This window comes from Nannobrachium achirus (genome assembly GCF_963921795.1).
Source record: "Nannobrachium achirus genome assembly, chromosome: 8".
NCBI classification, from domain to species: domain Eukaryota; kingdom Metazoa; phylum Chordata; class Actinopteri; order Myctophiformes; family Myctophidae; genus Nannobrachium; species Nannobrachium achirus.
The window spans coordinates 33,237,292-33,262,888 of NC_137817.1; the positions used below are offsets into that span (position 1 = coordinate 33,237,292).

Sequence of the window (25,597 nt, forward strand, 5' to 3'; positions counted from 1 at the left end):
AACCTGCAGATCATGTCTGTCTGTCATAACAGCACAAATCACTGGTACAATGTCAACTAAAAGGAGATCCTAGTAAGCTTTACGGCTTATTTACACAGGAACCACTTACAAAAGCAGAAAAGGGGGGAGGGGGGGTGGAGACATATGGGCTTTGAATAGGCATGACTCCTGTTAGGGCATCACTAACCTAACCCTATGAGTAGAACGTTGAACGTTGACTATGATCATTTACAATTTCTCCAACCTCCAAATACAAGCCCTTTGAGTGCAGAAGCTCATCCATTTGCCCTTATCATCAAAGGCAAAATGTTCTGTTAAAATGTGTCTGTTTGCTAGAGGTTGAAGCCACCGTCCGCACCGCTCTGATAAACCTGTCAAAGACTGGTGGCTGCCTTCCTTAAGCACCTTCCATGTCACACTTCAATGACTGTGAGAAATTAGGCGTACTGAGTCTACTGTAGTTGAAATGCGCAAATGTGCAGACAAGCCAGCCAGCCAAACATGGTAAGGGGTACAATATACTGAGAGGGGATTGGGCTCCTCTAGAAATGTGCATTATTTAGTTTAATAGAGATAATATACAGATATTTATTTTGATAGCAGTCATTTTGTTTTTGTTACAACCATCAAGGTTGCTGAAAAATGTAAAACATGAATTCATTGAGTCAGTGTCTTAAGCGTTAACACATATTATGCATTGCAATTTGCTTATAACACAGTTTAATTACAGTTATAACTCATAATAATGCTTTATATCAATATTATAATAACCATGATGTTAATTAATAACATTATTAAGCGTTTTATAATTTGTTAGGTCAAGTTATCAAATTTCATAGTTGCTGGACACGCAGACATTTGTTTTTGCAAGTATTGTTAGTTATTATAATTGCCACAGTTGTAATACATTGTTATAACGTATTATAATCACTGTTATAATGCATTATAGTGTGATTAGAAGTCAATATTGGTCATTGGGTGCTTTCTGCTTTAAAGTTGTACCATGTAACTTTTTTTATAAAACAAATCTTAAAATTGTCCTAACTGTTAAATCGCTAAAGTTTTAGAACACCCACTCCGTTATTTTCAGCTTCTGAAGCCTTCTCTTTATATGTTTTCTATGATCCTGGCCGTGGACCGGATTTCGCGCCATAAAGACGTAATCTGCATCATCTGTATACGTTGTGTATACGTTGCCCAATCACATCGCCGATCATGCACACATGGTACACTACCGGCCAATCACAGCGCATCTTGAAGTGGGGTCGCCATATTTGTAGTCACCCGTGTGTCTCTTTACTCAAAAGGTAATCTCGCCTACCAGGCAGGGTGAAGTAGTCCGTTTCTCCGGAATGCCTGAACGCACAGGAACCAGGGACCCCTCTAAAGATAGCTCTCGGCGTTGTGGAGGCAGACGCGGGGGTGTGAAGGTACGAAAAACGGGCGAAAGACGCGAACGCGACCGCGGTTTGCTATATGGCTACTGACCACTAGTTGAGAATCTTACACAGTATAGCTTTAAGTAAAACGTTGTGTTGTTCTTGCATAAATGTAATGCTATTTTTTTTATTTACTTTACTTAAATCACTCAATGACCACTTAGTGACTTATAAGCACACTATAATGCATAAGTGATTATAACTTTAAATGCTATTAAATGTATAACACCAGAATTATAATAAAACCATGATCATGGCCGAAAGAAAGTCTGTCAGTGAACAGTAATGATTAAGTATGACTGACTGTATAATTTAGTTAGGACATTAGTTAGTACTTATAGCTGTACGTATGCTATAAGCTGATAACAATGCTATTACACTTAAACGTATACATTATAAAATGCCTTGTGATTATGATTGTTATAAATAATTATGATAAATGATATAGGCTTGTACTTTCTCGTCAGTTCATTGAGTATTTATGAGATGTTTTAACTAATTTTACAGTGTTATAAGTAGGCTAGATAATACTGCATAAGTATGTTTATAAAGCATTATAAGCATGGGATACATAGTGTTATCAATAAGTACAACCAAATGTAAGCATCTGACAGTGGGAGGGGCAGTGGTTCAGACCTGGTCTTAAAACCCAATGGATTCATTTATTTTACAACATGATGAGATGTACATGCTATTATATTTTTATCACAAAAATGCTAACATAAAACACACAACACAGACATCTGATTTATGCTGCTGGAAATATACTGTACAAATAGATTTGTCTGTTTTCATACTATACAAACAACACCTGATTCAAAAACACAGACCTAAAAGTTGATTACAAAGATTAAAATCTTTCAAATGAAGGAGCATCTGTGAAAACATCTCAAAGGACATTGAGAGCGCCATTTTACAGACACAATGCGTATACAAAAACACAGAGGATAAAGGACAATCCAATCATCGCAAAAGCCACACAGTGTCATCCAGCAGCGCTAGGCTTTATTGATGTAGCCCTCCTTAATTAAGAAGTCATAGATTTTGCGTGTCTTGTTGACGTCGATTTTGATCAACGCCCGGGCCTGTGCCAGCCGTAAACCTCCCTGCCGCCTGCACTCGTTCAGCAGCGCCTGCTTGTACTCCAGGTAGGCTCCCGGCACCAACCGCACCACCTGACAAAGCTACAAGTACAACACAAGGGTGAGGGTTACACAAACACACCGGCATACAGTATACTAGCTCTGTTTTACCCATTAAGACCTGAGAACGATTCCACAAAATGTCTTCTAAATCAGTAGTTCTCACACAATCTTAAGATGTAAAATCAGACGTACAAGCTCGCGGCATGGTGCGAACTGCGAAGTGACGCGCTGTGCTCTTGTAGGTCTGCTATTTTTGAATAGCCAACGCTAAAAATAAAACAGTGTTACAGATGCTTTCCCGGTTTTAATGGGTTAAGCAAATTACACTTTATCATAATCGCATTGCTCGCCAAAATTCTGGTTGAAAATCAGTTGTTTTTGGCAAAGTGTAAATTAGGCACAATAGCAGATCTACAAGCTAAAACTGTCACATTGGTGACACGTTATGACCTTGTAGATCTGCATTTCCCCCCCGCCCATAAGGATATGCCCAGTATAGGAATGACAGGTTGAAAGTGATGAATGTGTTCAGACAACAGACAGCTGTACAGGACGTACCTCTTTTTCCTGTTCATTGAGCTTTTCTGTTCCAGGCAGTCCAGTCAGGTTGAGAGGAGGGGCACTTCTCCGACCTGTCGCTGTACAACAGGAAGACAGACAGGTTACACACCCATTGTATAAATGTCTATGGACGCCTCGAGATAACGTATTGGCAGCTCCATGACATACAGTTAATCCCTTTGTTGGAAGAGGGCACTGGCAAATTGTGTATTGTGGAAAAGTTAATTATTTTCTGTAATTTAATTTAAAGATGCAGTGCCATGACATTTTCCCCCCTAAAACATGATTATCAGGTATTATGATTATACTAGGAGGAAGATTTTTTTTCTCCAAAAAAAGTGTACAGAAAGAGTTAAAATTGGGTTTTTATGTGGCTACACCCACCAGTTCATTAAGTATGCCTGGATGGTCAGGTGGGTGGTGACCCAGCTGAAGTTAGCCACACCCACAGTGTTGGGTGTATGGTAAAGGGGGAGGGGTTGATTATATGATGTCATTTTATCAGTGTTTTTGGATCTGCACTTTTGACCCACAAGGTGTCAGCCTCCAGGAAGAAACCCAAAATACAAAGGGAGTACATAATTGCTCATAAAAACCACACCAGGGGGTCTAATGAAATACTGTCAACCTCATACACATGAAACCAGAAAAAGTACAAAACTATGGCACCACCTCTTTTAAAAAAATTACTTTCATATATTCTACATACATTGCGCATGCAGTGAAATATTCATGTTTTATTGAAATATTTTTTTTATTGTCAAGCACAGGACAAGGCATACATTGCATGCAGTTACATATTCAAAATACTTTGTTGTGGCATACAGCTCATGAATATTAAAAATCCATATCTCACAATATTACACAAGACCACTCAAAACAAGTATTTATAATACAGAAACATCAACCTTCTGATGTCAGAGTTTAAGTCCAGTGTGAAATTTCCACAGTCAGTGATGATTTGGGGTGCTATTAGTCAGGGAATTTTAATAAAACCCTGGGAATAAATTCCTTACCAAACAATTTCTTCACCAATGTGTTCATAAAGGTGTCTAGTAACATATCTAACAAAGATTGAAATTCAACATCCCTAGCAAAATGTTTGACAGCTAGGGTAATTCTGAGTCTCATTCACTTCTATACTCTGTACTATAAGGGAAAAAATCACTCCCAAAAATCTGCTTTAAACTAGCCCTTACCCGTTCAAAGATATGAGCTCCGAAATGATGTGCAGTGTGTGGATTATGGGATGTGCACTGTGCACACAGTATATGAGGGATGGAAAGTAACTTTAACTGGTGCTTGCATGCTAATATGTAGGAGCATCAATGTAAGAAATACCCGTTCCATTTAACGGCTACAGAGATACTGTGTACCGATCTGCATGATTTTGGACAACATCTGTAACAGGGCCAGAACCACCCTTCCCCCCCCCCCCCCCCGCCCGCCCGCCCGCCTGCACACACACACACTCCCCCCCCCCCCCCCGTGTGTGTGTGTGTGTGTGTGGGTTTGTGTGTGATTGTGCATGGCCTGAACAACAGAGGGGTCTAACTAGGTGTTTTTATTTATTCTGAATCCATTGCAAGCATTTGTTTTGCACGAAAAACATTCTTTGGGCCAAATACACCTTGTGAAAAGTGATGACTCATCACTAAACCAGTTTTTTTGGTTCTGTTTTTAGCCCAAAGAATGTTTTTCGTGCAAAACAAATGCTTGCAATGAATTCAGAATAATTAAAAACACCTAGTTAGACCCCTCACACCCCACGTAAAGCATATTTTTGGGAGTGATTTTTTTCCCTTATAGTACAGTGTATAGTAAGTGAATGAGACCCAGAATTACCCTAGCTGTCAAACATTTTGCTAGGGATGTTGAATTTCAATCTTTGTTTGATATGTCACTAGACACCTTTACGAACACATTGGTGAAGAAATTGTTTGGTAAGGAATTTATTCCCACATTTGACAGTTATTCTGCTAATTTTCCCTAACTATATGGTATCTGCTGCTTTTCTTTTTTTTTTTTTTACACATATTCTGCATAATGAGTACATTATACTTTTGCTACTTTAAGTACATTTTGATAAGAATATTTTGTACTTTTACTTACTTTTAAATCTTTAATTCCGGAACCGACGGATTTCCAAGCAGATTTTTTTTGTGTGAACGGCGTGCACACACGTGGTGCATGATCTATGCATGGGCGATTGGGCGTGCACTATGAATTACATGGAAGTCTATGGAGACTTGTGGCAGCCTGGCACTTTGGCAGCCATTTTTAAATGGCAAGGTATTTGTTAAGTAAAAAATTAGTACTTTTTCCACCACTGTTTCCACAACTATTAGTTGCCTAGTGGTAAGCGTGTGTGTGTGTGTGTGTGTGTGTGTGTGTGTGTGTGTGTGTGTGTGTGTGTGTGCACTGGTTTTTGTATGTTTGTGGGGACCAAAATCTGTATACACAGTCACGTCATGGGGACCAGGTACGGTATGGGGACCAAAAATCAGGTCCCCATGAGGGAAACTGTTAAAAACCAACACAGGAGCTGCTCTGATGTGCCTGTGAAGTTTTTAGCATTGGCCCATAAGTCACGTTTTTTGGTCATGGTGTGTGTGTGTGTGTGTGCGTGTGTGTGCTCAGTAGCTTTATATGTTTTGTGGGGACCAAAATCTGTATACACAGTCACGTCATGGGGAATAACTTCATCAATTCTGATATTTGAAGTCGTGTATAAGCTAACACAGCCATAGTTGTTATACCTGATTTTTTTTCATAGCTGTATAACATTTAGAAAGGGTGGTCCCCACATGAGATGATTAAAATCATCACATGTGGGGACCACCCTTTTCATCATTGTGGTCCCCACAAATCATAAAAACCAGTATGTGTGTGTGTGTGTGTGTGTGTGTGTGTGTGTGTCTGTGTGTGTACATCATACCTGACATTGTGATGGTCGTGACAACAGGAGTGATGCCAGCGTCGCTGTGTACAGAGGGGAAAGAATTCATCACTATATGTCACATACACACATGCCTGCATGTCTGTTCATCATCCACTCTCCCCCGGGTTCCTCATCCAATGAGGGAATGAATCATCACCCAAAATACACTTTTTTAAGCAATAATTGACAACTTGGAGAACATCCAACAATAAGGCAGGCGCTGGGTTGAAAAACCCAGCGCCCTCCCCCCGTGCTGCTACCTTGCCGTGGTGGGGAGGCTTGCGTACCTCCGTGACTCTGAAAGCTATACCGGAGGGGGTTCATACCCTCAGTAGGTGCAACCATGCCGGGCAGGTTTTAGAGTAGAGGTCGGACGAAAAGCAGCACCTGGTCCTCCAGGTTGGGGGTTGGGCGTGGGGCCAACTACCCCACCCCGTAAAACAATGGCAGTTACAGAAACGCCGACAAGAAGACTAAATGATGACACGGCCCTGGGAGAGAAAAGCTCTTCAGCTCGAAGATGCATGACGTTGTGTGGTGAAACCCAGGAGCCCCTGGAAGCTGCAGGACCGACCACTCTTCTCTCAACCAGAGAGAACATAACCATTGGAACATGGAATGTAAGAACAATGTACCAAGCAGGGAAAACCTTTCAAATAGCACAAGAGATGAAAAACTACAATTTAGCACTACTAGGAATCAGCGAGGCAAGATGGACGCAATCAGGACAGAAAAGATTGATGAGTGGAGAGCTGCTGCTGTACTCCGGCCATGAAGATGAGGGTGCCCCACACACAGAAGGGGTAGCTCTCATGCTATCAAGATCTGCGCAGAGAGCATTGTTAGAATGGGAGGCCCATGGGCCAAGGATCATTACAGCATCGTTCAGAACAACAAATGAGAGGATTAAGATGAAGGTCATCCAATGCTACGCACCAACAAACAACAGTGAAGAAGAAGAAAAGGAGGAGTTCTACGACCGACTTCAAAACATCCTGGACAAACAATCAGAAAAAGATACCACCATACTAATGGGAGACTTTAATGCAAAGGTAGGAAATGTAAATGTTGGATACGAAGAGGTGATGGGAACACATGGACTTGGGGAAACAAGCGAAAATGGAGAGAAGTTCATGGACATCTGTGCACTGAACAAGCTTGTTATAGGAGGTAGTATCTTCCCCCATAAGAGGATCCATAAGGCAACATGGGTATCACCAGACCATACTACAGAGAACCAAATAGACCACATTTGCATAAGCAAGAAGTTCAGAAGATCACTACAGGATGTGAGAGTTAAAAGGGGAGCAGATGTAGCATCAGACCACCACTTGCTAACTGCTAGACTGAAACTCAAACTAAAGAAAAACAAAACGGAGACAACAGCTAACAGACAGAAATACAACGTGAGCCTATTGAGGGAGTCAGAGAAACAAGAAGAATTCAAACTTAAACTCTCAAACAAATTCGAAGTTCTACAGGACCTACTTGAAGAGGAGAGCAGTATTGATAGCCAGTGGCAACACATTAAAGACACATATACATCCACATGCAAAGAAGTGGTCGGCTACAGGAAGTTTCAACAAAAGGAGTGGATATCTACAGAAACCCAACAAAAGATCCAAGTAAGAAAAGAGAAGAAAGCAGCAGTGACAAATAGCCGCACAAGAGCAGCAAAAGCAAAGGCACAACAAGAATATACAGATGTCAACAGAACGGTAAAGAGGAGCATTAAGGCAGACAAGAGGAAATACATTGACAACCTAGCAGAAGAAGCAGAGGAAGCAGCAAGAAACGGAAACATGAGACAGTTGTACGACACCACCAGAAAGATGTCGGGCAAATATAGTAGGCCACAAAGACCGGTCAGGGATAAAGAAGGAAACAGCATTAAAACAAAGGACGGCCAACTACATAGATGGGCAGAACACTTTGAGGAACTGCTTAATAGACCCCCACCAGAAAACCCCCCAGATATCCAACCAGCACAGACAGACCTCCCCATCAGCTGTGACATACCCAGCAGAGAGGAGATCAGGAAAGCTGTCCAACAGCTGAAAAATGGGAAAGCAGCAGGGCCAGATAACATCCCGGCAGAAGCCCTAAAGGCCGATGTGGATACCACCGTGAGCCTGCTGCATCCACTTTTCAAAAGGATTTGGGGAGAAGAAGAGATACCATCAGAATGGAAAGAGGGTCTTATTAACAAGCTCCCAAAGAAGGGAGACCTGGGAAACTGCAATAATTATAGAGGGATCACACTACTCTCTGTGCCAGGGAAAGTGCTAAATAAAGTTCTACTGGAAAGAATGAAGGATGCAGTTGACAAGCAACTAAGAGACCAGCAAGCAGGATTCAGAAAGAATCGGTCTTGTGTCGACCAGATTGCCACTCTTCGAATAATCATAGAGCAGTCAATAGAGTGGAACTCCTCGCTCTATGTTAACTTTGTCGACTACGAGAAAGCATTCGACAGTGTACATAGAGAGACCACCTGGAAGCTATTGAGACACCATGGAGTGCCCACTAAGCTAGTGAACATAATTAAAAACAGTTATACTGGAATGACCTGTAGAGTCATACATGAGGGACAACACACAGACCAGTTCGAGATCAGGACCGGGGTCAGACAGGGTTGTCTGTTATCCCCATTCCTGTTCTTACTAGCCATTGACTGGGTTATGAGAACAACAACATCACAAAGGAAGAATGGAATCCAGTGGACATTATGGACACAGCTTGATGACTTAGATTTCGCAGACGACCTGGCACTACTGTCACATAATTATCATCAGATGCAAGAAAAGACCAAAACACTGGCAGAGACTTCCTCACAATTAGGGCTAAATATTCATTTGGGAAAAACAAAAACCATGAGGATAAATACAAACAGTGCAGAACAAATCTCTCTAGGTGACACCATGATAGGAGAGGTAGAGTCCTTCACCTACTTGGGGAGTATCATCAGCAACCAGGGTGGTACGGATGCAGATGTGAAAGCGAGGATAGGTAAGGCAAGAACAGCATTTCTACTGCTCAAGAACATCTGGCGCTCTAGAGAGATACAGCAAACAACTAAAATCAGAATATTCAACTCCAACGTAAAATCCGTCCTGCTTTATGGGTCAGAGACTTGGAGAATCACTAAGACCACAATAAATAAAGTTCAAACCTTCATCAACAAATGTCTCAGAAGAATCCTGAAAATATACTGGCCGGACAAGATCAGCAATACCGATCTGTGGATAAAAACCAAACAACTCCCAGCAACAGACGAAATTGGACGAAGAAGATGGAGCTGGATCGGGCACACACTGCGCAAGCCAGAGTCAAACACCACCAGACAGGCTCTGACGTGGAACCCGCAAGGGAAGAGAAACAGAGGCCGGCCAAAAAACACCTGGCGGCGGGATCTCCAGGCAGACACCAAGAGACTGGGATGCACCTGGTCGCAGATAGAAAGGAACGCCAGTGACCGTGAACTCTGGAGGTCCCTTGTCGACGGCCTATACCCCAGTAGGGGTGTAAGGCGTAAGTAAGTAAGTGGGTTGAAAAACATAATTACAACAGCAGGGCTATAATGAAAAAGCCAGAAATAATTATTTGCGCTGGTACGCGAGACATGCAGTACTGAGCACGTGTGCTCCATTTGTCTCAGCATGTTCCGGGGGTTTATGTGCAGGGGCGTCACAAGGGGGGGAAAAGTGGGACTGAGTTACTAGGGCCCAAGTTGGAGGGGCCTTAATTATTTTATACTTTAGCTATCGGTGCCGCGCTGTGAGCTTGTTTATCTGCTTTTTTTGAAAAGTCGTGAAAATATGTGCAAATCTTTGAATATATGTATTTTTTAAGCGAACATTTGTAACTCAAATTTTGCTTCTGGGGGGGTCCCTGGAACTAGATATTTTGAGATGGGGGTCCGTGGCCAAATACATATCATTTTGGGGGTCCTTCACATGAAATGGTTTGAGCACCACTGACATAGAAACATCGTTTTTTCAAAAAACCTTAGGAGGATTTTGAAATATTCAAAGACATTTTCACGATTTCTCAAAAATTGCAGATCTACAAGCTCACAGCACGGCACTCTGTGCCACGCTGGTGAGCTTGTACATCTGCTATTTTTCAATAGTTAAAGCACGAAATAATGCGTTCCCAGTCTAAATGGGTTAAACCCCCTCCCCCTAACATTCATGGGGGGCCCGAAGTGAATCCCAGGGCCCAGAATTTGGTGCGACGCCCCTGGACGACGGAGGTCACGGTCTGTGGAGAGGAGGATTACAGCTGCCCTCCTGACAGACAGGAAGTGAAAGGGACAGTGGTCTCACATTGCAGCCTGTTTACTGAGCCACTGCTGGCACGCCCGGCCATCCTGGATGTACTGTAGCACATCACACAGCATGGTCCTCTTCCTCCTCTCATCCTCCCGGACCCTCTTCACCTGCTCGTACACCTTGGCACCTGCCAGGGGATAGACAGACAGTGGGGCAGGAATTAGCTCGATAAAAACATACTACAATCCCAGATTCACTTATGAATGCTGCTATTTTCTTGTGTTGTTTTAATTTTGATCATCATCGTCATTTTTAATCCTGTTTAATATTGTGTTGTTTTTTCTTTTGTTAATCTTTTTATGTAATGTTTTGAGCTGCACTTGATGTCATGAAAGGCGCTTTACAAATTATTATTATTATTATTATTATTATTAAATCCATTCAGGAAAGTGATGCCTGGATTGATCAACTATGTGGGCTTAACTAAATTATGTCGATTCAGAAAAGATCCTTTGGTATAGTGAGTACTGGGTGTGTTAGGTTAAGACATTCTACAACAAGAAAAGTACTATGAAGAGTTAAGTCAAGTTCAATACCTTTTATTTCAGACTCTTCAAATCAATGTCACCGTCTAATTATTTAATGTTTGTTAACAATGGTGAAAATCATAGAAGTTCAAGACATTACTGACATTTTTGTTTGGAAACATCCATCCATGTTCTTTGTATTTTAAAAGGGGATAGAATTTAGAAAATTCCACTGGAAAAAAAAAAGCAGTACAGGTGCTGCAACAGTTTCCTTCCTGTATTTTTGTACAACATGATGTGCTGCCAAAAGTATTAAGGGAGCTACAACTCAAGTCTGGACACAAACAAATTGCCCATTCATCTCTGCTCTTTAGTGGAGTAATTAGTGACTAATCTGAAACGGAGCTTTGTTGAATTTCAAGCCAGCCAAATCTGAAACAGAGCTTTGTTGAATCTCAATTCACTGCAATCTGAAATTCAAGAGGTGAAAATTGACTCACCACAGAAGGACTTGACCCCTGCTCTCCTGTACTCCTGTAGTCTGTGGATCTCTCTCCGCAGATCAAATTCCACTGGAAAGGAAAGGACATGTTGTTGCTGGGTGTTAACCACAAGTTCTAACCACAGAACATGTCTAGTCCAGTGGTTTGAGATATTAGCTCCAGAATCAGACACAAACATTGACAGGTTTGAAAAATGTATCATGCTCACAACGCCTCGCACTGCGAGGCGTTGATCGGCTATTTTCAAAATGTCTGAAAAAACAAGATTTGACATTTTTTTACACAGGTTTCTACGTTTCTTGGGCTGGATATGGCAGCCTGGAATGGTTTTTCAAGTGCAGCTTAACTTGGCATGTTAGTAAATGAATTGCACCTGTGCAGCTGACCTGCGAAACCTGGGAATATACCATTTTGTCAAGATGGGGAGAATACAAGTGTGTAGAATATAATCATAATACGTTGTTAAAGTGACCATTTTGATACATTTTGCATTTGTAGTTATTTTACTGTAATTTAATAACATAATAACCAGCACAGATAGAAAAAGGGACATTCATGGATTTATATTTAAAAGTAACTTTTATTTTCCCCCCTGGACCCAGTATAAACAAGCAAGAGTTTTGTACACCTAGTACAATGTGACAGGTGTGTGAGAGAAAGAAAAGACCAAAGATGTGAAGAGCAGCCTAAGCCTTCATATTGGGTGGGTGTATCAGTGATTAATACAACAGCTGTTTTAGATTTTGACTCTGTCTTCTGTTTTTGTATATAACCCGCCTATTTCCTGTATTGTATCAGACCTGACACCTGATGAAGACCTGCGTGGGTCGAAACGCTGTCAATCTTATTTAATATATTTTCTACTGGGAGCTAAGAAACTGTGTGCGGACATCCCTTCCTTCCCCAGCTTATGTATTGTTGTTCAGCACCTGCTCATTTTTGTTGGGATGAGCGTGCTTCCCTTTGGACTATTTTTGATTGTAATACCAATGTATTGTTTGATGAGATGTTATATACTGTATCGTTTGATGTTCTGCCGATTGCCATTATGAGATTGTTCCTTACATGTTCAGATCAATGATGTAATATTGTGTCGTTATCTGATTGGTCCACAATTTTCAGCAAACTAAAAATTTGCAGAAATCTTTAAAGAACTGAAGAATGTTTACATCACAACTCTTCCCTTGTATTATGCAGAATATATTCTGTATCATTTACATGCCCTGAAGGTGGCTCTGTGCTGTGCTGATCTGCTGAACCAATTTTCTATTGTGATGGGACCAAATAAAAAAGTGAAATGCGAGTATTTTGTCCTTAACACACAGGGTGCTTTTCCCGACGTAAGCCGGAATATAACTTTTCCTATTGTAAACCGTGGCGTGTCATCTGTGGCACCCGGCTAGCACTGATGCAAAAATTCAAATTCCCATAATCCTTTGAGAGATGTAGTCATCCGAAAATGAAAACCTCTGTTTACTGCAATGGATTACTGTGAAGGAAAATGGATTTATCTCGTAATCTATCTCCAGATCGCATTCTTGTTTAAAACAAGCCCTTCACTACGAACCAAAACAAAAGCACGGATGACCGCGGTGGTAATTTTTCTCTCCTAGGTGAAAGAAAATACGAGCGTATCTCTGGACCGGAAGTAATCTGATTACTGTTGGACCGGTGGTGCATACGAGAAGGTAAATAAAAACCCTGGCACTGGCTACTGAATTCATTCATTATATACCTGACAACAAATGTGCCTGAGTAGACGATGACATTTTTGAGGTAATGATTTGGGGATTTTTCCATATTGTTTGCAGTTATTTCTTAAACAGGTTTCAATGCCTTACATTCAAACATAGATATCAGGATTATTTTATTTTTAATCATACCGATTTTAGCATTTTTATGCTAAAATCATAAATATATTGTCTGATACCAATAACATAATCTGACATTTTATTTGTGCAACGGCAACCCTTTTCATATTTTGAGAATATGCTCACTGGACTTTGGGATTAGCACTCTACAGGGAATCTTCATTGTTGAAGAAAGAAAATCTTTGGATCTGAATTCATGTAGACATCTAGTCTTGAGCACAAAATCTTTCATGATTAAAAAATTAAGCTGTGGCCCACTGGCCCCATATAACAACAAGCTCACTTCCAGGGGACTATGAATCAGATATGCATAGCTATTTAGATATGTGTTTTCATTGATATGCATGTTAATACATAGAAAGAAAGTCAGTATAGCAAAGAAAATGAATACCACACATGAATACCACAATGTCTGCCTGACATTCACAATATCAAATAGTCAGCGTGAGGAAGGCCTCAGGTGATCTTTTCTAAGTTACTATTTCTGCCAGAACTGCGCACCCAATACACGTGAACTGTGAACTATTGTATTCTTCTGAGTGCTCGCCTCTCTCTTTTTCAAGTTACCCTATCTTCCGCAGCCAGCACTAAATGTAGACACAAAACAGTTTTCTTTTTGGGTCTACGTTTGTGTGGTTCTTAATTCTGTGTGTTAAACATACATTTATACAGGATATGGCTTGGAATGTAACGTGTCTGACTTTCTGAAGGCACTGTGCTTTCTCTATTGTAGAAAAGTGTTGAAACTTCTAATCTCCGCCACTAAGCAATGCGCCTACCAAGGGCGCAAGCCGCTTGGTGATGGCAGCCGACACTCTGATCGGTTTTATTAATGTAACCTCCAATACACACCCAAGACTAATTCAGGGCCGTTTAGCGCATTGTGCTTGCCACAACGGACATTCTAGCTTCCTGAAAATAAACATTTTATTCAAGCTTTTTGTGCACCCTGAGTGTCCAATGCATATAAAGCTCAATACTCACATGCATGACTTTCGATGAACTTGTCATGCTCAGTGGGCCCAACAACCCTGGCAAATCGTCTCATAGCATCATACAGTTCCTGAACCTCCTTTGGGTAGCCACGTTCCAGCACTGAAATAGAAATGCAGATAGTGTGAGCACCCCGAACACACAAGGATAAAAACATTGTACATGGTATAACATTGATTCATCTAAGCCAGGGGTCCTCAACGTTTTCAGGCCAAGGACCCCTTAGTTGAGAAGAGAGATGAAGCAGGGACCCCCACAACCTTATCATAGATTCCATATAGTTGCATCGTTTGACAGCACAATCATCAGTGTATTTTGGATTCATGTCAATTTGTGTTTTCAGATATTTAACCACTTGAGCCGTCATTACCTAATAAACTTGACCTTTTACTCTGTACTTAGTCTGCTCTTTTCCCCCTCTACACCAAACCTCTTTGGCGAAAGAGGTTTTGCCGATCTACAAGCTCACAATGCCTCGCAGCCCTAAGGGTCCCGGACCCCCTGTTGAAGACCCCTGCTGTATAGCATTGATAGATAGAGAGAAAATCTCATATCAAACCCGCTCACAGTACCAGTCTCCCATTGAGACTGATAACCCCCCTTTCCCCATATGGAATTCATAACATTGCAGTGGACAGTCATTCACACATTGCTCTCCTTTATGGGGAGGTTCCATAATATGTCTCTGTTCCCACATGCATTGGATGAATGTAAGGCCCCCTACATGCTTCAAAATACTCCATCCTACATAAGAACTTTCTTCTGACGTCCGGTCAGAAAATATGTTGTTGACCATTGCCTTCATAGTGCCAAACAAAAAGGTCCCCCTGTTGAAGACCCCTGGTGTACTATATAAACACGGTTATTTTAATACCTGGACACCCTCGGGTATGGGATCAATGGGAACTACACACGCAGCTCATAGCGCAGCTGTTTGTGTCTCCTCGTGTAGCGCCAGAGAGAGAGAGAGAGAGGCAGTTCCCCTGAGGTACATTTACTCCATTGCTTATTGCTCACCTCAAATGTTTTCAGAGACATATTTTAATCTACTGTTTAAAACGAGTAATGCACCGGCGTCCGGCCGTCATAACATGTAGCAGCCCAAAAGTGTCTCCCTAATGAAAATCAGGTGTGTTTGGAGGAACATGACATATGGGAATGGGAATCACACAGGTGAATGGAATCATTATTCATACTTATTCATAAAGGCTGGTGTAATCAAGTAGTACGTTTGTGTTTGACAGGAAGGACCCTTGGGTTATCTCTATAAAATGGGTGCCCAAAAAGGTTTTGGCTAAATTCAAAATGACCGCCTAAAGCAGTTGACACAAAAGAAAACATAAAGGAACAATGGGACATCATAAAAGTATATAATTTGGTATGTACATTAAATACTCCTTAATATCCTAGAAGGGGTTATTTATGGTTAGTTTGTTTTTTGTTTAGGTTTTTTAGAAACTTTGATTATATTGTGTTTTTCTCTAGATAGATATCCATTGACATTGTTATATTGCTATTAATGTACTGACATATTATCTTGTTTATTGTGATGTTTTTTATCTGCTTATTGTAAGTCACTTTGGATTAAAAGCGTCTGCTAAATGCCTAAACTGTAAACTGTTTGATGGTTACTCCTTTTAAAGTGCTTAGCCAGGAATCAAACAGTTTTGCAGTGCTTGAAATATACACGTGTTCTGTATGATTTTATTTCAAAATTGGATTGGAGGATAAACCCCTTTAGTTGAGATGCATCATCTCGTCTTCCAGAGGGTCCTTGATGATAAGACAACTGACAATGAAAATGTCAATGATCTAAGGAAGGACCTGTTTGCTCAAAAATGTTTCTCAATGGAAAACATTCCTCCCATACAGGGTGCACTGCTACTACATTCAAATCGAGCAGTTAAATAAGATGCAGAGTAAAATAAATAAGAATATGGAAAATATGCAAAAAGTTAGATAAATAAAGAGTTTCGAAGAATAAAGTAAAAATGTTTGCAGAAAGTAAAATAAATAAGATGATGTCGTAGAGTGTAATGTAAACAGAAGTTAGACTGCAAAATAGGCCAGGTTATGCAGACTGCAATTGTCAACAGCCATTTAGAATTTCTAAAAAACATGGTCCCTTCCTAAAAGGTTTTAGACCTAAGTCCGATTTGAAAATTGCCCACTGTTTTTCTGGAAAACGTATTACTCAGCCTCTGTAGCAGTTAGAAACAAAATTCCAAAACTATTTGATAGCTTACACCTTTGGCCTTCATAGCAAAAAAAAACATAAAATACCTTTCCAAAAACTACTGTACTACTTACTGTACATACTGTAATACACAAAAATGTGTTCCCGGCCTGATGTGTAGCCAGTCCAGAATGGGTTGATAAACAAGTAAACAAACAAATAAATAACCCCTATAATACCCATATAATAAGAACCTCTCAGTGTACCTCTCAAATTATACATGTTTATGACATCCCTTACTCCCTTTATATTTTCTTTCTTCTAACTGCTTTAGGCGGACAGTTTTAATTTAGCCAAAAAACGAATTTCCTGTTTAAAACCTTTTTGGGCACCCCTTGTATGATGCACTAAGATCATCAACCAAGGGACATTAACACCACATTTCATGCTTTTATGAGATACTTTAGGTATCTTTGGCATCATCTGTCAACGCTGTAGGCAGTAGGCACCCATTTTCAATTTTGTCAATAACTCTGTTTTAGGATGACCCGAGGGACATATAAAATTGTATAAAATGTCATGCTTCACTGTGTAACACATTTTCACTTAATTCCCCCTACTATGTGTGTGTTAACAGATTCAATGTGACTGGCCCAGACTATGAGCCCGTGATAAACTACAGCCTTGCACAAAAGTCTGTTGGTCAAACTGCTTCCAGCAATAACCAAGGCTATACTGTACACTAAGAGCCTTCAAGTCTTGGATGCAGCTTCCATTATTACGGGTGACACACACACACACACACACACGGACGCACGCACGCACGCACGCACACACAGTCTCCATGACAACCGGGCTGCAGCTCCACAGCTACTCTGGGTAGCCTTTTGTCTTGGAAGACTACAAAGATAAGGGAGAGGAGGGCTGACTGGAGGCAGGAGGATGAATAAATAAAACATGAGAAGAGCACTCTTCAACTCCCCAAACCACAACACATCTCACAGGGCAACACCTGGAGACAACAATGAGCTGAACAATCAGAAGGAAGGTTTTGAGTGGACAAATGTATTCATGGGGTCCCTTGCCATCTGACCTCCGATGCATGAACCCACGTCATGGAAGGCATTACATTACCAGGCTTCTTGGCAAGATCCAAATTGCGTGGGATGGATCAATAAAACCTCATGAAGACCCAATCTATTGTGTCATTAGAACGGCAGTGTTCATTTCATAGGCGTCTATTCATAGACAGGCTCATTATGCCGTGGCACACGGTCCGATTGGACTATTTTCAGCCGCAATCGTAAATATGAGCTCCCACACCTCAGCTGTCCAAGGCGGCCACGGAGGTTAACAGTGATGGTTATTGCACTGGCGTTGTTTACACGGTGCAGCCATAGAAACTCAGACACAGAGCCAACCTGGCTGCTAGATAACACATGCCTTTATGGGAAGCTAGACATACAGTAGCCAAGCCAATATTAGCGTACAGTACTCACTCTGGAACTTCCTCAAGTTAATCAGTCCATGGTCTCGAATAATCCTGCAAGAAATTGGATCAAGTTCAGGTTACTTTATTTGTAGGTAGATTTGGTTTGCTGTAGTCTTGGCACACATTTAACAAACTACACACACAAGTTACTACCGGCAAATGTCAAGTGCACCATTGCTCAAATAATCACTACTTGAGAGAAGAACTAAATATTATAACCACTAAAATAGTGTTTTTCTATTTTAAATATTCAGATAAAGGCAGATTAGCGGTCTTCTAGTAATAGCTTGATCATTTTAAGAAGTAAATCATACCCAGTGCTGATACAATTACCTTGGCAACTGTACATTCCAATAAGCGTTTAGTATTAATTAATTTAATTTAGTCTAAAGATACTTACACCCTAGGGGTGTTTATTGTGTGTGCAATTAATTCACCTGAAAACATTTTTTTTTTCTCAAACTGTTGTTTCATGATAAGTACATTACTACATTCAGACAAAACCCGAATATTATGCGGTGATAATTTTTATTCAGAACACGGTCTATTTTTCTGAGCTTGCACACTGCGAAAAAAGCCATCAACCTGTATGTAAGAAGTATCAAATGTATGCATAGTTGTTATGTGAAATGTTCACCGACAAGTAATTTTCATTTTCCTATTGTTTACTCATCATGCCCTGATGTGTAAAGATGTTAAGATTCTAATATCTCTACTAGCAACCTTTAGAGTGCATACAACTCCTTGCACCCTACACCAAAATCTTGGTTCTGAGGATGGTGCTAGAGAAAGGATATGAAAGGATATGGAATCACTCAAATAGTTAGGGGTCATTGTCCAGGGAGCATGAATGCAATCATCAAGTTTCATGCTAATCCACTAGCTCGATTGACCCTTTGTCAGCCTTCTGGTTGTTCCCTGATTGACCAACCAGTAGGCTCTTTCTGACCTAGTTCCGCCTTATGGTCGTTTATGTTGAATTTGCTAAAACATAACTTGGACAAAAAAAACATGATATGCCCAGTCACTATACTACATCCTTTTTACTCCACCACGTTTAAATTAAGAATTGAATACACAGAACATCAATACGAAGCAACTGAAAAACACGTTATTTCAATGGTAGTGGATGGAGAGAAAGGATTTTTGTCCAACAAGAAACAGCAACCAATCGGTGCAAAGAGGGGCACAAACACGGGCGGGACTTGACAAAGGGTCCATTATGAGATATGTTTTGCAAGTGAAAACTTTGGCTTAATGGCGAAGGTGGAAAGGGGTGTCACCCATTGACCAGCACAGACAGAGTTCTGCCACTATTGGGGGGAGAAAAAAACACAAAACAATACGGTATAGGTCCATAGGACTAATTGTTGCTTGTGGTAGCTGTGGTGACAGTCTATGAGACTCAAGCCAAACAATAACTTGTCAAATTGGTGATGAAATAATAGAATGAGGCAAAACGTTAAAATTATGAGGACACACCATGACTGAACTCTATGGCTGAAGGGGTCACTCACTGCCTAGGGTCTATAATTCTGTGTCACCAGTTTGGAGGCACTCTGACAAGCTATGAGGGGAGGAGACAAGGCACTTGGAGGAGCTCGAAACCCCAGATGCCTCGGCTTCACAGCCAGACATGCCATTCCACAGTGTTCGGGGGGAGAAAGAACTCGTTAACGCTGATTTACTGATGGATTTATTCCCGCAGGGGTTGGCTGTGCGTGCACTAGAATGACAGCGTAGCAGACTGAGGGCTTCTGGGGAATGACATAGCTGGAAAGCTGAGCAGTAAAAGATGGCCTGTTCCAGGAACACCATTTGCCACCATACTTTATGTTGGACGTGTTCACGTGTTATGGTTGTAAAAGTGTTATGTATATGGCCGCTACAGATTTAAATCACAATATTCTTTAACAGAATATGCTATTTGGGTTGTTGAAGCCAGGAAGGGACTTTTCTGACTAATCAAATGTGTTTCATGTTTGTAAAAAACTGGTGAAGATGCAGTTTTAAGCCAAAACCACACCAATAAATAAAACTACTCCAAAAAAAAAAGACGTTTTAAGGCCACTCCAACCCAATGCAACTCCTTGCAACTGCCATCGGGGATACTGGTTGCGAGTAGTTTCATGCAGTTGCACGGCGAATCATTGGTGTGGAGTGGGCTTTACAATGGGGCTTAATCTTGATCAAATTAAACAATATGAAAAGAACTGAATAGAAAAACAGATTGTTCTTTGTCCTTTAGCTTCTATATTACACTTAAATAAGTTTCTGTATATATTTCTAGGAAACAATACAGTCTTGAGGCTAAAAGCCATTAATATGCAATAAATACATATTCTCTGTGAATAAGGAGGTATGGTAGTTACAAAAGCAAATATTGTATTTTGGTGGTCAGAGAGCTCAGAAATCAAATTAGTAGTTTTTTACAGGACAACATAATGTGAAGACTTATAATGCCCTCTACTGGTAAATTGAGGTAATTACATTATAAATGAGAGGAAGGAAGGTGAACTTACTTCTTTCTGCGTTGTCTCTCTTTCAGTCTTGAATGATATATATCAACAACTGCAACCTTGAGCGCTAAAGAAGACGGTTATGGACAGGGTATTATTGTGTTGTAAATGCTTAAGCAAGTGTCATTAATATTTATTTAAAGGAATAATAAAGAAAATGATCTAAAGAATAGACCTACCATGTAGTATGTCTGAGTCATCATCCACAAAATCAATGTCTTTCAAATCCCATTCAGCATAGTTGTCAAATTCCTACATTGGATACATAGGACAACACAGGCTGCTTTTAATAAACCATCTTATATAATTGGCCTGAGATCTGTTTGATGAATAAGTACATTTTATATAATCTAAATGAGTGCTCTTTATCATACGAGTAAAATCTACAAATTCGCCAACTAATTTGCTAAGGGTCAGCAACAGACAAAGGACAAAAATCTCAATAACACTAATAGAGCCATCTAGTGGTTATCTCGTCTTACCTTTTGTTTGTGGCGCACGCACACACACACAGAGACAGAGAGAGAGAGAGAGAGAGAGAGAGAGAGAGAGAGAGAGAGAGAGAGAGAGACATGCAATGTACAATTCAGTAGAAATTAAAACTAGTTATGGCAGAAATGTTCCTATCCATAAACCAGAAACTCTTCTGACCTCCATGAAGTCTGCTCTGGCAGGCATGTATCCAGCCATGTCTCGAGAAAGCACAGAGTCAAATGTAGGCCTGGGAGGGTCTTCTGTGGCTGTGGTAAGATGGAATATGTGCACACAAAAATGTAAGCATGTATAGTTGTATACACCACTCAACAACAAAACAAGAAACTGCTGTAGAGGCCCCTGTTGAGCACAACTTTGGTTCATTTTGAGGGACCAGTCTACAGACCGATTTCTCAGAGCAGCAACCATAACTGCGGTGTCAAGTGGCATCGCTTCGCACAGCAACACCACCGCTACACAGCAGCGCTCTGGAAAAAGGTCTATACATTCTGATTTTGGAGGTTGGTTGACTGCTCCTAAACTTGTATGGGAGGTACATTTAGTGCAGGTGTAACAGAGGTGATCCGAACCTCCCCCCCCGGTTTCGAACCCGGGTCTCCCGCGTGAAAGTCCAATATCTTAACCATCACTCCAAAGGGACATCCCTATGGAATCAGAGCAGATACTAGACTTTTGAGGCTTCAGGCTGGGGCTGCGACTCACCACACTGTGCGACGGTCTACGACCCACCACACAGGGGTTCCCAAACTTTTTGTCTCAGGGCTCCTCATGAATATTTGTTTTAATCCGAGGCACCCCTACATTATAATTTTCACTCCCAGCACCTTATATTTATAGCATATCATCGTTGTCGGGTGGAAACCTTGTATGTCCAAAACCGTTCGTTTTGTATTTATCATCTATAAAATTAACTAAACTAGTGAAAACAGCAGATCTACAAGCACACAACGCCTCACATCGCGAGGCGTTGTGTGGTTGTAGATCTGCTGTTTTCACTAGTTTTGTGTGACAGTCTTGTATGATGAAGCAGGGCTTTGCTTTACCAAAAGACCTACACATTTGAAACTTGGAGATACGAGGTTTCTGCCCGACAGTGACGATATTTTAGTAATTATGTTGCGAGGAAAACGTTGAGATAATAGCCATTTTGGTTAGAACTGACTGGAAATAACTTTGTACTTCAAGTTTAAAATGATACTAAATATTTTTTCAAGTGTCCAAATAAATTCCAAATATTATAAAATTATCTCGCGGCATCCCTGGACTGCCGTCGCGGCACCCCAGGGTGCCCGGTCACCCACTTTGAAAACCCCTGATTTAGTGAATACTTTAAGTATGTCTGCCAGAGTGAAACATTTTAATTTAAGAGTATTATTACTTTGCATTCTTTGCAACACTTCAGCAGAGAATGAGCAGAGATTAGGCAAAGTGCAGCTATAACAGGTGGATAATGAAAGTGGTCACACTAACGTTTGAAGGGAATGGCACTGTCTGCAGAACGAGCCTCCTCCATCTGTCGGAGGCTGAGCAAGGTGGAGGAGAACAGTGGGTTATTGATGAAGTTCTTCATGTAGTGGCTTTCACACTCCTCCTTGCTTTTGGTACGCATCTGATACGCCACATCCTGCCTGAGGAGTTTAAAAGATATTATTATTACACTTCAAGTACATACCATTTAGGACAGGACAGATAACCAAAGATTTGTTTTAATGCAAATGTAAAATATTTTTGTTATATTTAGAACTAAGGAATAAAATTAAAGTTCTTCGCCATCCCCAAAATCTATTCAAACAGAGGCGAGCGATTATTTAACCTATATGAGCTTATATCAGTGTTCCAAAGACTTACTAACCAGTTCCCAAAGCCACAGTCCATAACCGCTTCCAGTAAGGCCACCTCTTCCTGTGCTGTCCATCCCGGCTCCAGTACAGGAAAATCTGATGTCTATACGGATGACGCAGAGTTGTGAGACATGTTACAAATGTATGTGTGTGTGTGTGTGTGTGTGTGTGTGTGTGTGTGTGTGTGTGTGTGTGTGTGTGTGTGTGTGTGTGTGTGTGTGTGTGTGAGTGAGTGATGTCAAGGATGAAATAATACATGGTAGCTTTCATTCCACTTACCATAATTTCATATCTGTGATCACTCTGATGTTTCTTGTATTCAAATCCTCTGGTGAAACACTGAAACCAAACAACAGTTTTATTACTGTCTCATTACTTTTGCTAAACTGTCTGTGTTATTAAGCAATAAGCATGCATTCCACAAGGTCAGTGAAAGAACCTGAAGGCACAGCAGGAAAGGTGAGGGGCCACACTCTGCACACTTGATGTATGGCTCTGCCAGGTAAGAGGAGCATCCTCTGCATGGTGGCTTATCAAAAGGATCGTCTGGAGAGGAAATGATGGTCAGCTCATGACCTCTGCTCTGACTATAAAGGTAAACAGAGCTCACAACACAGTGTTTCTCAAACGTTCACATTTCAAGGTCTCCCCTTAACTTTGACAGTGTACAAATGGAACCCAGGGTTCATTGGGTTCCATGTGTACACTGTCAAAGTCACAGACTTGCATGGGTCAATTTAGACAGAGTCCCTGGAATCCACTTTGAGAACCATTGTCATAACACAACATGAATAAATATTTAAAGACTTGAGAATACAATATTGTTAATTCCTGTTCCATACAGGTAAAATAATTATGGCTAGCATATGTCACCAAGCAAAAATAGCTATTCAATGTCATGCACCCCACAGGTAATTTAAGATTTTGCAAAGCCAATGATATTCATTGATTGTTGTGTTTATAGCGGCTAAAGCTAAGCTAACTAACAACACCAGCAGCATTGTATTGGATTGATGCTAGTAGTATGCTACTTAGATAGCATAGATAGCTTGTGTCACTCGTTCGGCTAATAAGCTGTAATGCACTGCAGGAGATAACGCCAAAAGATCGGTTTTAAGTCAGCATTTTAGCTTGTATTGTATTACTTACTTCCAAACGACGTTAAATGGTCCATTAGATTCTAATTTTAACAAAATAAAGCCGAGCAGTAAATTTTCGGTATCAATCTATTTATCAAATTCTACATGTAAACCTGCGACAGAACAAGTTTGCCAAGTGAAGAGCAATCGAGCATCATGATGCAGACCCAAAAGGTATTTTATTTATTATTGCAGTGGTTCTTTGATTGATTGATTGAAGACTTATTAGAAGGTTGCATAGGAAAAGCAAAGGTACATTTTCATGACAGTACAGTTCACTGGTACAAGGTCAACTAAAAGAAGGATATCCTACGGCTTATTTATGGGCTAGTCCCCCTTATATATCTCATATAACATTGAAAGATCAGACGGATAGAATAGGCCTATAGAAGGCTACTATGCATAGGATATCATCAATAACAAAAAAGAAAAACAAGACGCAGTTGTAAAGGAAAAAAATAAAATAAAAAATAAATAAGAGTACAATAATATAAATATTGAAACACTTTTCAAACGTTTTCATGCCAAGGACCCCCATATTGACACTTTATTAGCCCCTGGACCCAACAGCACATTTTCACGGTAACCATTTTAATTTCAATTTCACATGCATTGGGCTACTGACCCCCATTTAATGGCATTTCTATCTTTGAGACCCTATATTTATATTGTAAAATCAATGTTAATTTAACTCTGAGGGTGTACTTAAACAAATGGAACCAAATTTGTGGTTCCTGGAGACCCCTGGAACTCCCTCAACTTTGAGAGATTTTAAGGGAAAAGGTCTAGTTGTATTTATGGATTGTTCTATATCATATTATTTCATATTCATATTTTTATCGGTAAAAACAAAACACCATTATTAATGGTAGTTGAGTTAGGCTAACATAAAGGCATCAAACGGAAACACTGACACAGCTGCCCTTTTGTTTATTTTGTGTAAATGCCACCCCCAAATCAGTGTTTACTCTGTTTAGATTCTGTCTAATCATTAAATAAGTTAACATTTTAACAGCTTTCGGCTGTTGAAAGAAACTAAACCCATGATATCGTCTATTACTACCCAGATCTAAGAAGAAAAGCTGAAAAGTATATGCTTGCTGCACTAGTAGAACTGTCATTCTCCATCCTACCACAAAGTGGTGATCTTGCATTAGACAGTGTCTGATAGAAGATAATAGCCTACATTGCATCCACAAAACAGTAACAAGAGGAGTGGGCACCAAGGAAGAGTGGGCACCTCGATATTAAATTGGCTGTTTTTCCCTGACAAAATGTAAAATAAAACATACCATTACCATTTATTATATATTTTATATATATTATATATTGTGATGTCAAGTTAAGCATGACTAAAAGCTTCACTTTTCTGTTCTGAATCTACAATAGTGTGTTGCCTGTGGCAACCACACTAATAAGATAATCAGAAAATATAGGATATAAAAATAACTTGGTAACGACCAAAAGATCAAGGTCCGCTTCTCCACATTTAGTTCTGACTCTGTGTTCAGAAAGCAGACCTGTCCCAGATGACCAGAGGGCTCTGGATGGTTCATGCATGTGACGTCACAAGATCAAAAATGTGTTTTGGCCCTAAACTGCTTTATAAAACAACAGTAGTATTTTTATATACATTCTTTGACAGAAAAGACCTCGAGTCTACTGAAAATAAATGCATGGA

The 25,597-nt window shown here is 40.4% G+C and overlaps 1 protein-coding gene across 1 annotated transcript; it reads right to left on the minus strand.

The window, feature by feature from the left end:
• Nucleotides 1-1,963: 1,963 nt before the first annotated feature.
• On the minus strand, nt 1,964-24,044 carry tada2a (transcriptional adaptor 2A). The gene is made up of 15 exons (XM_080731395.1): nt 23,927-24,044; nt 23,217-23,323; nt 23,057-23,116; nt 22,789-22,880; nt 22,407-22,564; nt 21,093-21,181; nt 20,621-20,693; nt 20,445-20,508; nt 17,930-17,973; nt 14,246-14,356; nt 11,388-11,459; nt 10,415-10,547; nt 6,084-6,127; nt 3,143-3,222; nt 1,964-2,623 (listed from the first exon to the last, which is right to left on the minus strand). Exons 1-15 carry the CDS (start codon nt 23,949-23,951, stop codon nt 2,438-2,440), a joined length of 1,338 nt encoding a protein of 445 aa, XP_080587521.1. The 5' UTR covers nt 23,952-24,044; the 3' UTR covers nt 1,964-2,437.
• Between the last annotated feature and the right edge of the window lie 1,553 nt (nt 24,045-25,597).